At 36.0% G+C, this 17,555-nt stretch overlaps 1 protein-coding gene across 4 annotated transcripts in view; it reads right to left on the bottom strand.

The window, feature by feature from the left end:
* LOC129005757 (nucleolar protein 4-like) overlaps window positions 1-17,555 on the bottom strand; it is a 55,936-nt gene that overhangs the window by 20,491 nt on the left and 17,890 nt on the right. For all 4 annotated transcript variants that reach the window (XM_054434755.1, XM_054434753.1, XM_054434754.1 and 1 more), the window contains one exon: window positions 2,193-2,241. In XM_054434755.1, the coding sequence (XP_054290730.1) occupies window positions 2,193-2,241 (49 nt within the window). The remainder of the gene's footprint in view (window positions 1-2,192; window positions 2,242-17,555) is intronic.

Here is a 17,555-nt window from a genome sequence, read left to right on the forward strand (position 1 = left end):
TAGCCCATTTTCATTTATTTGTACAGTTGGGTTTACCGTCAAACACCCATTATCGAACTTAAAACTCTAGCTTCGGTTAATTTTGTTTTATATTACCGATTGCATACACTTTAATTTGCACTTTGACATGCCAACATAAATAAATACACCAGATCGATACACATAATCACCGAAAACCACCAAAGAAATTTTCACATAAATAGAATAAAATTAAAACGATGTAACTAAATAGATCGAGAAACACTGTTTTGTGCTTCCACTTAAATAATATACTGGGAAATCCATACTTGAAATCTTTTTTATTTTGATAAAAACCAAATTTCCAAACCACATTTCGCGTTAACTAAGATCTATTACCCAAAAACGAGTATACAAACACCTGCAACTAAAGTGTGAAACTTTAAAAGTGTATTTAGATTATCTTGCTGGATCTTCATGCGCAGCGGAGGTTTTGCATACTATAATATTGTATTGCTGTGTTCTGAGTCGTCCTATGCTAGATACTGATGTGCTCCTGTGGCTAAATACAATGATGTTCACAAGATCAATTATGATCCCAATCTTGATAGGACCATGAGACTCATGACAATAATTAGCGAAACTCTCAATACCAACACCTCTTTAATACTACTGGACTATGAGATTTATGTTTACAATTCACATTTATATTTTAAGTTAAACCCATATGACGTTTCATTTTATTCCATCGCATTTTGAACAAAACACCTCAGCACTAACACACAAACACACACACAAGAGAGCAATATATCACCTTTCTTCCTGACCTTCCCCTCACTTCCTCTCACTTCCCCACAAACCCTAAGCAACCAACCTTATCCCTGGGTTCCCATTTACCCTCAACCAGTGAAGGCTGTAGAAATAGAATACCGTAGCAACTTATCTAGATGTTGCTACGGATTGAACATTTTTTCGGACTATTGGCAAGATATATATTTGTTATGCAGTCAATCTTATTTTTAACTTCGGTTTGAGATAAATTTGAGAACAGTAAATGGAGAGTAATATTGCAATTATTGAAGCTAAGGACGTTTTAGCACGAAATAGTGGAACCTCGATGAGAATACTCTAATAACAAGCGGCCCTTGATAACAACAGTGTCAATTTCAAATACCTTTTATATATAAGTTAATCAAATGTTATTGCACACCTCTGTAAGAAATAAACCTTGATAAGAAGTCATATTTGACCATCCCCATGATAGACTTGTTATCAAGGCTCTACTGTAAAACCAAAACTGTAATGATCGTTAAGTTATCGAGAAAAATCGCAGACACTGAATGTAAACAATTTGCCTGAAAAGTTAAGATAATACTTATATTTTTCACCAAAAAAACTTTTAAAAGACATTTTTTTATTTCGAGGGTGATTCCAAATTTAATTATTAGGATTTTCAACGTGAATAGACACGAAAATTATTATTCGTTTTTAATTAATGGTTGCATACATGATGATTTATTGAACACAGTTCAATGGTAATTTTCTTAATTTAAGCAAACTCTGCATCAGCGTTTACTGACTTAAGGATGTTGCAAGAATTTACTCTCGGTTCCAGTAGAGTGTTTACGACCCATTAAAACAATCCTCTTTCCTGCATCCACTGTAGTTCTCGGCTGAACTCCCAGTTTATACCCCTCTGTGGGTATGAGCACAGATAATATAACCCCTGTATGAGTTTAAACTACGGGAGTTAAGAGAAATGATTTTCTTAGTTGTGGGTTGAAGTGTTGATAAAGATAAAAATACATCACAAACGAATGTTGAAAGTTGTATATAACACAAAAAATTGTTTTCAGTTGAAGCTATTTACTAAACAAGTATTGCTCCAAGAAATGTACTGGAAAATCGTAGACAAGAAACATTTTTTAGAACGAATGCCAAAAGATGATTTGATCATAGCCATGAGAAGGCCTATAGGAATAACTTAAAAACGTGTAACATCAAACCATAGAATAAAGCAACACCATGGTGTTAATTCTATGACCAAACTTTTGGATAAGAGTAAGTTTTTCAGGTACAAAAACACGTGTATAAAACGGTAATAGCCAACTGACGGTACATAGTTTTTCCCATCGACTTATAATAGCCTTCCATATAGGGAGAGGAATTAAAAATGTCATTATTAGATTTTCCCCGGGGGGAAATGGCCACAACTAATCGTAATCAGTACCCACCTTGATAATGGTCGTCCACAACATCCGGCTCAGGGGTCGACCTTATTTCCTGCAACAAAACCATCTTGTTACTAAGGAACAAACTACACCACTACAGCTACAACTAAGGACCGTCGTGTCTTACCTTACCGAGGTGTTCCAACGTTTGCAATGTCGTTTTGTATTTGGGTATGGTCAGGAGGAAATTAGGTATACATTCGGTTGATGGTTTGGTGATTTAGTTGTTTTGGAGGTCATAGTTAGGTGCTGGATTAAAAACACAAAATATGATACACTTCGTTTATCACTTGATTATAAAGTCTTAGTATGGTATACATATTTAGATAATCACTTGGTTAAGAGGTTATTATGGTACCATCAATTGGTAGATGACTTGAAGAAAGTCTTGTTATGGTTTTATCACTTAGTTAGTCATTTGGTTAAGAGGATCTAATATGGCTCTATCACTTGATTGGAGAGTAATGTTTTGGTATAAACACTTAGGTCACTTGGTTAAGACCATCGATCTCTATAAGAGATCAATGGATAAGACATGTAAGTAACATGAAACGATCACTTGGTAGATAAATTGATTTTTTTTCTTAAACGCGTTTGGTAGACGATTGGTCCATAGTCAACTTTATGAAACTTCTCCAATTGAAAATATTGCAGGTTGGTGGCCTTTTTCACCTTGCATTTACCGGTCCACATAGACTGACTGTCCGTGCGTGGAACGTATCCAGCAAAGCAAGGGGTGAACCAGTACAGTACGAAGGTGAACTGTACTGATAAAATGTTTGCGGCAATGAACAGGATCCAAACCCACGACATCACTGCCTTGGGCCCGAAGTCCGTGACACTACCGACTGAGCGACTGACTCGCACAAAACAATTTGATTGATACCTATTTGAACATAAAATACCATTCAAGTTTTCGTAGCAAATAAACTAAAATCTTTCTGTAATTATCACCTACCGTGAGAGAAGTTAGCAAATCAAAGCGTAAAGTTGGAGGACTCTGCCTCAGGCGGCGAGTTGGAGGCGGCGAGGCGAAAGAAGGTGGAAAATTAGAGTGCCTCAATGAGACCCTTCGACCCCTCAAATTGCGTTAAATGTTAGACAGGGGGGCTGGGGGGGGGGGGCTACTGAACCCACGCGGTACTCACACCCGCGCACTACGGGCCTCTACTGTAGAGGAAAACGTTCACTTTGTAGGGGTTACGGGTTATATCCTTGGATGATAAGTCCCTAATTGATTAATTAATGGGATGAGCTAAGATACAGCTGAAATTCGACGGTAAAAACTACAATGAGAGTAACTACATTTTAAGGCATTTTGTAGACATTTCAGGGTGCGTTTTTAAAGATGAAGATGAGTATATGAATGATTTGGCTTACGATGATCAGTCATTTAGTAAACGCCCGAAAATCAAAGGTAGTCACTCGGTTACACCTGTACTTGTATTATTCATTCCTAAGTCCATAATTTAAATTGTTAAATTTGTTATTCGTGTCCATTCAACGTATGTCACTTCTCTAAGCTACGCCCTCAGCCATACTCTACTCCCACTCAATTCACCCCCATAGAATATCCACAATGAGACAAACAAAGGCCACACCTCATTACCACAGTAAAACGAAACACGAACACAGATAATAAAAGAGGGATCAATAATAAATGGAACCTAAACCGTATTTAATTAGCGGTCCACAAATTAATCCACGGTGACGTCAGTGGACGCCAAATCTCTGCAAATCCTGAAATGATTTCCACTCGAAATGGTTTCGGCTTAAACGTTTCAGTCACTAATGGTCCAAAATATGCGCTTCCGAGGGCTTTGCGCCCCTGATTCGCCGACAATGTCTAATGAGGTGTTTGTGCTGTTCACCTGATTCGATTTCAAACACGGTTCGGTTTGTCGGGTACTTTGGTGCTTGTAATGTTTACACGTTGTGTTGGCATTTGATGACCTGGGCTTGGTGTAAGGAGACAGTGTAAAGCGACAATGTAAAATATGAACTGAATATGTATCAGGTACTAAAAATGTTGCAGTTAAATAAGTTCCACTTAATATTATGATATATATGTCTACTTCACCACACTCCCCTAATACAAACCCAAGGATTGTACAACAGGGTTTTCAACAACTTCTCATTTCGTAAATTAAACTAAATTCGTGCTGAATCCACACGAGTGGTTTCCGATACAGCTAATAGAAGCTCGCCACAAAACAACCCGACACTCAACGTGTAGCGGGCATTGATTTATGTAAAAGCGCCACTGGTAAACAGAGTGCGTTAATACGTACGACTGGGGGAAGGGGTAGCGGCATATTTCGAAACCCTTGCGAACGGCGGAACGGACCTGCTTGCAAACTATTTTAAAATGTAAATACCATCCCTGGGTGGGCGGGCAGGGTGTTGGGGTTGAGGCAGGAACGTTAAGGACGCTTTATACCCGGCTTTACGTCGGAGAGCCTTATGCCTTTGTTACCTATCGTACGGCGCTACGTTATTCCGCTTTTATGGCGAGATTAATATAATGGTGGATTTAATGATGATACCGTTCTTTTATACCGGTGATCTGCGCGGCCTCTTTATGTGTGTCTATGACAGCGCTTTTATTATTTACGGCCAGATGGAAATCTCGAATGTGTCTCGGGGGCGACGGTTCGATACCGGGTTATGATCGGGGAAATAGTTATAAGGGTTTAGATGAGTCTGGAGATTTCGCCAGTTGACCTTCTGACGTCGTAAAACTGGTTGTTTCGTAAAAGTGTCCTTTCCTTTCAAATATGAATCTGTACTCCTTCTGGAATAAATCTGGAATCTTGATATTTGCAAGATACTAGGAAACAAGTAATTATTAATAGGTTAACATTAGTTTTGATGGTTTACTTTCAGGTGGTGAAATCATGTTTCTGTGAATGGATTACTTGCACGTATTCTTCAAATTGGTGTAGTTTATCTGTAACAATACCAAATGAGCGGAGGTTGTACACCTCATCTCAATGCGGCACACACAACTTTGCCAATCGGTGGTTTTGGACGATATTTTATAGTATGTATGATGTATCCTGTCTCCTGGCCCTCCAGGTCTACCTGAGTCTTGCCCGGGCTTTAAACCAATGCATCACCCAAGTAAATGGAGGGCTGTGAGACAGATCCCATCACACATAGTATAGACATAGTTGAGTGACTAATGTGAGCGTATGTGTGAGCGTATGGCTCGACGTGTGGGTGCGTATCGCATGTGCGCGTTATCTAGTGTGGGCGTAGTGAGGGTGTAGCGTAGCGTATGCATCGGTGTTGTGTCGTGACTGACGCTGAAATAAGTAAAATTAATTTTAGGGTCATATTGTAGTTTAACATTTTTTATGTAAACAAAAATTGAAGGAGAAATGAACTGCGAATCGCTCAAAATCAGAATTGAAAATGTTCTTTTATTAAAAATTAAAACATGACCGTTTTTAAAGTAATTTGTTACAGTTAACGACATTTACATATATATGTAATACGACTCTTATCATACATTCTATGAGTATTGAACACTTTTGACTCTCACTAGTTATAAAAAGCTGTACAAATTACCCAATGGTTTCAAAAATTCTTATTTTTACCTCAATACATCAACGGTTAAAGCAAAGCTTTAACACAATAGATACTTATTTTTTAAGTAGTAATTCTAAATTGTTTACAATCACCTCCCCCCTCCCTTACAAAATCAAACTAAACACAGACGACTTCTGACCCGTTAACCTCACAAATGCGATTAAGCCACCGACAAAAACGCAATCACACATTATTCAGTGAAATTCTTTGAAATTTACATAAAGTGCAGGTCCCCGAGAGCTGGCCCGCTTTATTCGTTAAGCCCCGCGAGCGAGTCGGGGATGGGGCAGGCACAGCTCTCAATGCTCTAAACAAATTAAAACCCCCACCAGAACCGAGCTCCTTTTTCTGCTTCATTTCGAGTTTCTCGGTTCAACAGCGTGAGCGGCTGAATGGACCTGGGCAAGGGAGGCAATTTTTGGTAATTAAACATCGCGTGATTGGGGGAGGGGGAGGGGGAGGGGGAGGGGGAGGGTGGGTTTTATGCTTGTGCCACAACGTGCGGTATTGCGATTTATAACTTTTCCAAAAGCTCACATTATGTTGACACGAATGCAACAGAATGGTAAAAATCCTAAACTATAGTGCATACCCCTACAATGCCAAAGTTTGATATTTTATAACACGTGTTTACTATTTTTGCTATCATCATCAATTGAGATGAGGACGCTCCCTAGGTGTGTACTTTAGCCCGAATATTAAGTAAAGGATGAGTATAGAAGGGCGTGAAATGAGGCTGTGTAGCTTTGTTACTGACTAAGATCAGCGGTTTCATTAGTCAGAATCATGAGTACCCCGATTACAATCAATTAATTATCAATCTTTTAGGTGGGGACGCCACCTAGGTGCTTATTTGAACCTGGATATGAGTGTAGATTGTTGTTAGACGATCTTTGTAGCTTTACTGTCTAAGATCAGCTGTTTCATTAGCCAAGATCATTTTAAAATTCCAGTGTTCAGGAACAGCTTGTTGTAGTTTCGAACTATAAAAAAGCTACTGACTTTTTAGGATCGAACCGGCGAGCTTTGATTATTACATTAACTACTCAGCTTATCAATATTCTAATTTTTTAAAGCTAAAGATATTCTGAAACTAGGTGCAACGACCGTGACACTTAAATTTGCTAGAGATTTTCTGCATAGTTAACAATATTATGTTTATACACACACCGCAAAACTTAAGTTTTGCTAATACAACTTACAAAAAAACCCATATACAGTATTGGCCGAAATAAACAGTACTGAAACTGAACCATTTCAGTTCAGTACTGTTTGTTTTGGCTTATACTGTAATTTTTACTCATTTACGCTAATATCGAAGAGTTGCCCAGTGAAAGCCAAGCGCTTTTGATATTGTCGCAACCTAGCGTGATGAGCTGGAGGCGGTTAAGTCTAGAGATGAAATAATGCTAGGTTATGTTTTATGACTGATGATTACGCTGAAAAATTGGCAGTAGAACTCCCAGCTCTAGGATAGTTGGCGGCCTTGGATGTCCTGTGCATAAACAGGCGCCATTGCAGTTGGCACTACTGGCTTTATTGTCGGATTTGGTTGGAAAATCTAATAAATTTCATATTACGAGCACATCAATTTTTTACGATTTTATTCCTACAATTTTTGAACGTAACATCTTGTATCTGTGACGAAGTTATTACCCAGATAAAAAAATAATCGGATTTTAAAATCGGTATTTTAATTATAAATCAAAATTTAGTTGTATAATCCGAGTTAGCGCCACTTCTGGATTGTGGAGACGAGCTAATTCATTATCATTACATTATTCTAGTCAATAATAATCATCGTTTAGGTTTCAGAGCCAAATACTACAGACGTTTCAAAAGTTTTTGTGCAAAACTAAACATGTGAATAATTGTTTGTTGTTTAATTAAGTTGTTTAATCCAGCTGTTAATGGCAACAATGAAAGTGTGTTTATAATTTTTTTTCTCAGAAACTTGATTAACTGTGTCAGACTTGTTTATAAAATTCCTACAGTATTACCGTATTACAAAGCAGTTTTGTAAGTCATAATTTTTCTCAGACTAGAGATGTTGTAGCTGTTAAATAAACATACAAAATCAAAATTAAACTATTTTGTCGTAACTGCATGCGTTGGGTGCGGCTGTTTCGTCCCCACTTGAGTTCACTGGAGTTAAAGGCCCTTCCTAAGCTTTCTAACCCTTCTTGCAGTAAAATAAAAAGCCACAACAGTTACCGGGCGTATCCCGGGCAAAGGTGGACTAGTGCCAGCTATAACCTTTTCGTAAGTGGTAGCGGAGTCCAGTTCATGCTTATAAATAAAAAGCTTGATTATGTTTTCCTAAATTTTTTTAGTTATATTCGCTGTTTTATGTTAGTATTCCTCACTAATATTCCTATTGAAGCTGTAACAATGAGGTTATAAAATTCCCAGGGTAGTGTTACCCATCCACACCAACTCATTAGTACTCAGTTTAGTATTACTACTCTCTACACTAACTTGGACTAATAATACACAGTCTAGTAGTACTATCAATCCATACCCATACTCAGTAATACCTTTGTAATACCTTAGAATAAGCAGATACGCCTTTATCCCATTCTGTTTCTGTATAGTTGGTACTCTTTGGTAATACTTGGTGTACAACTAACCCCCCGCTATAATGTGATGCTCAATGTGGTATTACCTCCTAGCGTGGGGCTGAAACAGTCCGGAAAACTGGGGTCAACAGGGAAATTAGATTATTTGTACACGGCGCGAGCTGTCACCCCTTCTTGCGAAGGTTGTGTTCTACAATATGACACACTTTACGTAAATACTAACTGTTGATCATACCGTTTTATAAGTAAAACCACAGATTATAGACCTAACCGTAAAACCTATCTATCATGTCATCAATTGTAATACATATTCATGATACCTACTAAATAACCCAGTTTGTAATAATATATACTAACAAAATCGTCTTAAAAGGATTTAGAGATGGTAGTTAAGTTGTATGTAGTTTCTTTTATTTCAACTGTAAATTATTTATGTTTAGATGTAACTTATAGGCTATATAATCCGAATTTACCTAATGTTTCAGAATATATTAGTAATAAAAATACTTCAGCCTTGAAATAATTTATATTATAAAATGCATAGAGGTACCATAAACACCTGATGACGTAAGAGATCCAAGTATGCTTGGCCCCTGTTTCGGCAATCTGTTTTGGTAATGTCTGGATGAAACGTCAGCACATAGTCGTCAGTTACTGTCTGTGACGCTGTACTCAGAATACAGTGATAACAGGACTAATTCAAACAAATTTTGCACATCAGAAAACGCTAAACATGTTATTGAGGGTTACGTTTAAAACAACTGAAGTTAGATGCAAGCACCTCAGCACTTCAGATTTTTATCTATGACACGGTCTTACACAGAATACCTAGCTTGCAGTGATAACAAGAGGATCAATTTACAAATGTCTCTACAGCAGTTAACATAAAACAGTTGAGATTAAAGAGTGTTAAAATAAAAAAAGATAATATATATGCGAAGTACTGTACAATGACGCAATAAATGCTTAATGCATCATACTGTAGAAGCGAGCAGAGGTCACTGGGGGAACATTAAGTTTGAGCTTAAACTCTACAAGTATTTAACAGAACCCATAAGTTTGGTAAACTGAGTGCATTCCACAGAACACAACCTAAATCAAGCAAACGGTGTTATAGCGAGCTACCCACTGGCAAACGTGAATTTCAATTTTAAACCCTCAAAACTTAACTCTCCTATAACTTTAAGAGTAAAGAGCACACACCATAGCTTAGTGGGAGCTAAAAAGCATTACTTCACTCTTGAGAGTAACATGTTAAGATAAAATTGACGGTATCAGCAATCACATACTTTGTCCCATTAGCTTGTCAACAACCCTTTTATCCCCGGTGTGGTGGGAGTAACTATGATATTTTGTAAGAAAAATCACAAAAGTTGGAATACCTTTTGAAGTGTAATTTTTGTAGTTGTACTAATTTGTTTAGAATTAAAAACACCATAAAATACAAAATTTTAATCAAATTCGTTGGATACGTTTTTGTGGAGAGAGACGTTTTTGACACATGTTATTAGGAGTATTTACAGAAAAATTACCAAAATGCAAACACGCCTGAAGATACCATGGAAAAGTACACACGCCAGAAATACACCACTTGGAAAGCCTTTTTTTGTTCGGGTGGAGGGGGGCAAAACGGATATTTCAAACCAAAGCTTGAACTCGAAAATTTGACGAGAACAATACATATATGCATGCATATAGGGAGAGAAAGTAAAAGAAAACCAAATAATTACAAAAATAAGTAACTACTGAATATCAAAGTTTAGTATACATTTTCTTAGAGAGGTCAACAAATTTGCACGCCATCCATTACAAATTTGACCACACTCCGTAAATTTGTGTAACGTCAAATTTACCGGAAAATGCACACCGAGTGGTACTAAATACAGTAAGTAGTTTATACAGCGTTACATATTACAACAAACGTAATTTTCTTCGAGTTCTCAAAGTACAACCCCCACATCATCAATACCAGCGACAAACAACTCGAAGCCCTCAGACGGAGCTGCTTTCAAAGGACTCGCTGCAAGAAACCTGGGGAAAATCAGATCCTTAATTCAGAGGAAAGTATTTACTTAGCTCACCATTAGCCGGTGGTGAAACTCTCAGTAAAGCTCTCCCCCCCTCCCCCAACACATCCAACTTACCCCCCCCCCCCCTACTGACGTCGTATCTTGGGCTCAATGGTGACAAACTTACAAACTTTGTAAAGTTTTATTTCTGAGACGGGTCAAATATATTGTGTTATACATTTTCTGAGGCGTTTTAATAATTCAGCGAAGAACGGTTAAGTAAGTTAATTGGTAACTCGTAGTTTAAAAAAATCTGTTCAATTACTGTACTGTACATCTTAAGCAGCAGTTTATTTTTGCAGTGTTATATTAACGTTACTTTGTCACATCGGGGATAAGGCAAATAACATAGTAAAAATCATATAGAAAATTATGATATTTTGTGGAGATCAAAAAGAACCTTAACAAATACAGCATTTATGTTCACATTTTTACAATGACTAATTCAACTAATACAAACCTTTTCGGTTTAAGTTCAATTTTGTCTTATTTTTAAAAATATTTCCCCTCTTATGACCAACTAAAGTTACAAATCTTTTAAGTGTTTGCTTTATAGGGGGGTTGATACTTATGTCATGTTCATGTTGATTATGTAAGGACATGTTTTGCCTCATCATTTCAAAATGCAATATACAGTTGAATTCGATACACTACCTTAAATTCGTTATAATCCTACTTTTTTTATATATTTAGCGTACAAATAATGACTAAATAGTTGGTATTGTGTATTCGCTAATTGTATATACATTTTTTAGCAAACAAACAAATCGGAAAATAATGAACCAACAGCATACACTAAATAATTACATTTAATTCAATAGTTTTGTACACTGTCCGACAATGATGGCATCTACACTTTAATCATAGTTGTGTGAAACAGTTTTCTCCGAGGATAAACCCCAACTGAGATGAGACGTTTGGGCGAAGTTGGAGACTCAAAACTGAGACCGGGCTTTACTTGGGAGACGCTTCATAATGGCGGCCAAATAAATACTTTGAGTGAAGGGCTGATTTTGTCAGAGTTGAAGTCCAAACTCCAAACTCTCTTAGGTCGATGGCTTCTTTCATAACTCAGTATGGTGGGGTTATCATTAGTGAAGGAGTGTGAAAACTTACATGTGTGCTTTAGAACTATAGTATTAATAGTACCTATATACATTATACAAATTTTGAATATTACATTTAATTATTGACATTTTGTTAAGATTATAATAAAAAGTTTGTAACCAAAATTAATTTTTATGAGTACATTGTTTGTATTATACTATATCTGCTTGTAGTATTGTATATATTTTAAAGTAATAACCCAAATACATAAAAAAACAGTGAGAAAAAACCAATGAAACATTAAACATTGACACAAGCACAACAACTACTTTTAGTACTTTGTGCCGTTTTAATGAGCACAAAAAGACATTTAGATAAATTTAAAATAGATGATTGTTTGAAAAATTTATAAAGTAGCCTACTTTAATCATGATTTAGTGCCAACACACGTAATGAAAAATAAAAAAAGGTTATTCCGGTAATTACAATTGTATATTAATACTAGGTGTATACTAATATTGTAAGGTGATGTGTTTCAATAGCAATAGAAGTCAAATTCAAATACGTTGCATATAAAACTGTTTTTAATTTGTTTCATGTATATAATAAACTAACAATATTTGTCTTTTGTTTTCAACTTAGGTTTATTTTTTGTGTTAGATTTAGGTATTTTCATTTTTTACACGGATTTAAATGTTTATGCGATACTTTTGAATACATTATATAAATATATACATGACTAGCTGTGTACCCGTTCTACGCACGGGGATCTTATAGTAATCAGTTGAAACCTTCTTATATAAAGAACAGCAGTTGGTTTGCATATTTTCAGATATGCTGGCCAAACTATTTATTATACATAACTTCATTTTATGTCGTTTGTTGTTGTTCCGGATCGGTATGGTATGACAATCAATAAAAGGCTAAATTACCTGTGTGTGTCTTGCGCTTCCCCATTAGGTGCGTCTTGGAGTTTTTTAAACACATACACGAACTGTACACTTATACACATGACGAATAAAACATAAATACACAGTAGGCCTACTTTTATTTTTTTTACGGCTTTTTACCGTGTGCCGAGTATCGACTGAAAACGCTCATTTAAAAAATGTAAGTTTCCCAGCAATATACAACACTGATTCAAGGTCTATTTCCCGGTTATCAAAACTCAAGAACAATTTTATACACAAAGAATCTCTATTTTCATTTACTGTTACCGTACATATTATTGCACTTGCGATTAATTAAATCCGTTATGTAAGGAAAAACGTTTTTAATCTTAATTGGTTTGGATTTGCTTTCAAAACGTGATCGGAAATGGTTGCGGTATTTGTAAACAACATTCAATGTAAACATATCAGTGACAGCTAGAAGAAATAATCTTGATTTGAACAGCTGTTCGTTATTTCATAGAAGAATATGTGCTAAACATTGGGAGAAAACTTTACAAAAAATCGCACAAAATTGGGTTTTTAAACGTCCGTTATTTTATTTACAAAGTGGTGACGCCATATTTTAATGGCTAAAGACAATTTCGCCAATCCAGTGAATACATTAAAATGATTTGGAACTTGATAGGTACTCTCGTTTTTCAGGAGTAGGCCGCGTAAAATGGCTCTTGGGTCGTAACAGACATGAAGACAGACAGAAATTTAGATGAGACTTGTTTCGGTTTCTCTAATGTATAAAACGTAAAAATAACCTAAAAGTTTATGATTCTGAGCAATGTACAGACAAAACTCTAATTTTATTTATATAGATATACATGATCAGAAAGAGACAGATATACCTCTAATTTTAGCAAAATAAATAGTTTTTGATCCTCTTTTTCCCAATAAAGGTTAATAAATTTATAAACCCCGCATAAAGTGAATTAAGTGCTTCAAGACTAACATGCAGGAACATTTTTTTATAATTCGTTTACCAAACATGAGTTTAAATAGCTTTTAAATACGTAACAACTTGACCGCGTATTTCGAGAGATGTGAAAACTCGGCAACAACGCTACGCCCCTCAGTCTCAACTGTTGATTATTTTATCTGCCGTTGCGGCCGAAAGTGTCAAACTTTACCCTGCCTCAGCACCACTCTGACTCCACTGTTTAAGTCTTACTACCTGGGTGCGAATTTAGACACAATTATAAAACGGTTTTAGGCCTACAACTCCTCAGAACGTTATCCTGTTTGTATGTTGAGTTGTAATAACTCCGAATTCCTTAGAATATACAGTATAACTTAGAAATATCAAGTTCAGGTATATTCAAATGTCTGTACGTTAAGGTAAAATGCGTTTTATTTGTCCTATATTTAGATAGTTTTTAGACAAACACTACGCCGTGATGTCAGGATTCGCATTGAACAGGTCCTGGCCATGCTAACTCATAAAACAATTACAGTGCAAAACTACAAATACAACTTCTATCTCGTCCCAATTCAGCGGTGATTTGAAATTAAAATTATTTTTATGGTGGGCAAACCCAAGATGGCTGTTGGCCTCTCTATGACTCTTGAGGCGAGGGCGAATGAAGAATAAGTTCTGATTAAGATCAGCGGTTTCTTAATCCAGAATCATTTAGTAAAAACCTAATGATATAAAACAGCTTGGTACAGTTTTGACAATCGAAAGCTTCTGGCTTTGTAAAGGTTTGAACCCGCGACATACTGGTTAACAGGTGAGCACTTTAAACACTCATGTTTGTATAATTCAACGTTTTCAGAATCATCTGAAGAGCCCAAACATTTAGACAATTTTACTTCATTATGATAATAACGAATTCTTAGGATCAAACCAGATACATTATACCTGACGGGTACTCTAAATACCCAAATTATTATAAGTTGCTGAATTTATAATTTGGTCTTTGCGCGGTTGTATTGCAGACACGTTAAAATATTTAACACTGGATTGAACGGTTGGAACATATTGTATTACAAACATAATATAGTCTGTATGATGAATCATGGCTCCTGACCCCATCTACCTGGGGCCTGGCCAGTTCACTAGGTAGAAGGTTAGGATACAGGTTCCAGAATACAGAGTTTATCGTTATTTGTATTGGTAAATACGGGTATTTTCATATACCCTTCGTATTTAAAATTTGAAAAGTGTATTGACGTCAAAACCAAACACTCGGAATATATTTTTCACCACCGAGAATATAAGTTATTCCTAGAGTTATTCCATTATTCCTAAAAGTTATCATGATTGATTTAAGTAATACAAAACACCAAAATAATGTCTTTAAAAATGAAAACATTAAAGTTGGAGTAAAAACACTGCACTGAGTCAAGATTACAAAATGACTCGTATCAAAGAAGACTGAGGTAAAACAGAGCTAACACGACAACAGTTAGATAAAAGAACACGAGCTTTAATGATACAGACCAGATCGCGGTGGCCTGTGGTGTTTTATACACTTATACAGGGTGTCCAGAAAACTTTCGAGGACTGATTAGTCATAAACGAAACTTGAAAAAGTTCTAGTCGGGGTATCTTATATGAAGTTGTTCACAATTTCTTGGACGATTTAATATTGAAGTCTAGCCTCAGTACAATATAAAGCAACAAAAATTAAACATTTTATCTGAAAATGTAGGAGCATCCTTTTTAATTTCGTTACCGGTTTTTGATAATTGTATTGTAAGTTTTTCAATCCTTCGTCTAAGTAAGCAGCACTTACTTTACAAACATTTACAATGATGTAAACTGGATTTTTAGGTTGTTTTTTTAACTGTCTAACTTTTAATGGGGTTTCGTCGTTTATTGCAAACTTTTAAATACAGAATAATAATAGCTTGAGTACGTCTTCTAATACTATCTGATATACTTTTATATCCATACTAATATATAAAAATTAAATATAAATAAAGTATAAATTTGATACTGTAAACATTGATAATATGGTAAATATATGTAAACTTTGTTACAATGGAGATAGGTTGCACTGGCTTATCATGAGGCCTTATCGGAGACTCTACTTTAAAACATTTGCAGCTTGAAACGTTTTGTAATTATTGTATACTAGCTGGTCCAACAGACGTCGTCCTGTCCTAATGTGGTTTTACGTCAAATGCTCGTTAATTTCAAGATGAGCTCGTCCGCATCGCTCAATCACGTCCTGGTTGAAGTTTGTTCGCTACGCTCATTCGCCTCCGGGTTGAAGTGAGTGAGGTAAAGGCAATAAAAAAAATCAAATCAAATTACTAAATAACGGTTGGATGGATAACAATTTCCTTACATAAAAACCTTCCCCTGGCACTAAGGAACACAACAAAAAAAGAATCATCCAATTCGGTGCACTCGTTCTTGAGTTATGGAATACCATAAAAAAATGGGATATATTTTTATTTCTATAGATTCGATTCGACTCATACATCCATAGATCATCATAGTATTGACGTATGACCTAGGTTAACAGAAAACCTTTAAAAAGGTCTTTGCTTTTGAGCATTTTTCCTCATCTCACAAAGTTATCCAATTCTATCCCGGAATTTTGGGAGGGTTTCACACTGTATGACCCAGATCGCGGTCTGGGGTGTTTCATGCACAGATGTTACGGGCGGTACCTCACACCCACTGTGTCACCCACACTCGCACACCCACACCCAGAAACACGTGGCGTCCCGTCCCATGGGTGCTCACTGCTCACTGCTCAGTGTGTACAGACTACTGGTACTTCCGTCATCGCCAGCTTTCAGATTAGCATATGATTAGGTGTTGGGAGAGACCATTACTAACCTTAGATTCTCATCGAGTTTAATGGTTTGCAATGGTTTAAACTGTATTTTAGTTCTTAGTTTTAGTTGATTTTGTTCTGTAGGTATGCAGATAAAATGTTACTGAAGGACTTTTCCTCAACTCCCTCACGATTTTTGCATGTTTACTTGTTTTTGCTGGGATTTAGAGTTTTAGTCGAGTAAATGCTGGACGTAGGGTCACTGATGCTAAATTAGTCAATGATATAAAAGCTGCAACATTTTTAGCATATAATTTAACACTAGTAAGGCAACTGTATGCTTATTTAATAACCTTTACATATCCGTTATTTTTTAACCGTTAAATGGATGTGGTTTTAAACTTTTTGAATTGCTATATTTTGGAAAGTAGGTTTACAGTTTAAATTTGTCTTTAATTTAAAATATGGCCTCCGTTAACCTTTCTTCTATATTTTCGATAGAGTTTATTCTATTTCTTTGATAGTTATTTATCTTAATGATTTAATTCAAACTAGTCGTTTCAACTCAATCATGACTAAGATATTAATTCCCCCAAGAAGACTAGCGGTTTAGACTGATAGGAAAGTTCTACTTGTCTTTTAAAACTGAGAAAAAAATAAGGAATTTGAATGAATCTTTCAAACAAGTGAATATTTAAATGACTCGCGAATTATTTGAATAATTAAATAAGTGAATAATAAGTTAACGTTCAGAATAAAAAGGTCTTTTTCTGCAAGGCAACATAAATAATATTCAAATTATGACCTGAAAGAAACAATATGAATAAAATATGTAAATGAACCTATTGGCATATTTCCAAGCTAATGTCTAATTTACGTTTCCTTGTGTTTAATTACACCCAAGAAATGACTCAAAGATCGATTTTAGTGAAAATGGTCTATCATTTGCTTTGCTAGATTTTACCCAGGAGATGATTCGGGTTTATCTCGTGTAGTTTATCGTGCTTTTCAATCTTAATTATCTTTGGAAGGTACTGTCACAGTCTAGACGATTTCAAACTAACTATTGTCATCAGTAAAATAAATATTTCTACGTATCTAAGAAAGTTATCGACATTTGAAGCATTCACTTTTACGTGTCAATAAGCAGGTCTTTCTTTGATTACAAGGAATAATATTTTATTAAAATCCTATTTTAAGTTTAAAACTTGAAATCTTGCAAGACTGGAGTTTTTCTGCGAGTATCAGTGCTGAGCACAGAGAGAGCCTACAAAGCATTTCCCGGGTCAAACCACAGGCATGGCGAGCTTCAGTTGAGCTTGAGCTTCAGCTTGGGTCACTTTATCTTGCCAGCCTCGAGTGAGCCCCCCTACCCCCTCCCACACCCCAGAGACACTATCCC

The sequence above is a fragment of the Macrosteles quadrilineatus genome, unplaced genomic scaffold (assembly GCF_028750875.1).
Source record: "Macrosteles quadrilineatus isolate MER2022 unplaced genomic scaffold, UCM_ALF_1.0 Scaffold_32__1_contigs__length_1466915, whole genome shotgun sequence".
In the NCBI taxonomy this organism is placed as follows: domain Eukaryota; kingdom Metazoa; phylum Arthropoda; class Insecta; order Hemiptera; family Cicadellidae; genus Macrosteles; species Macrosteles quadrilineatus.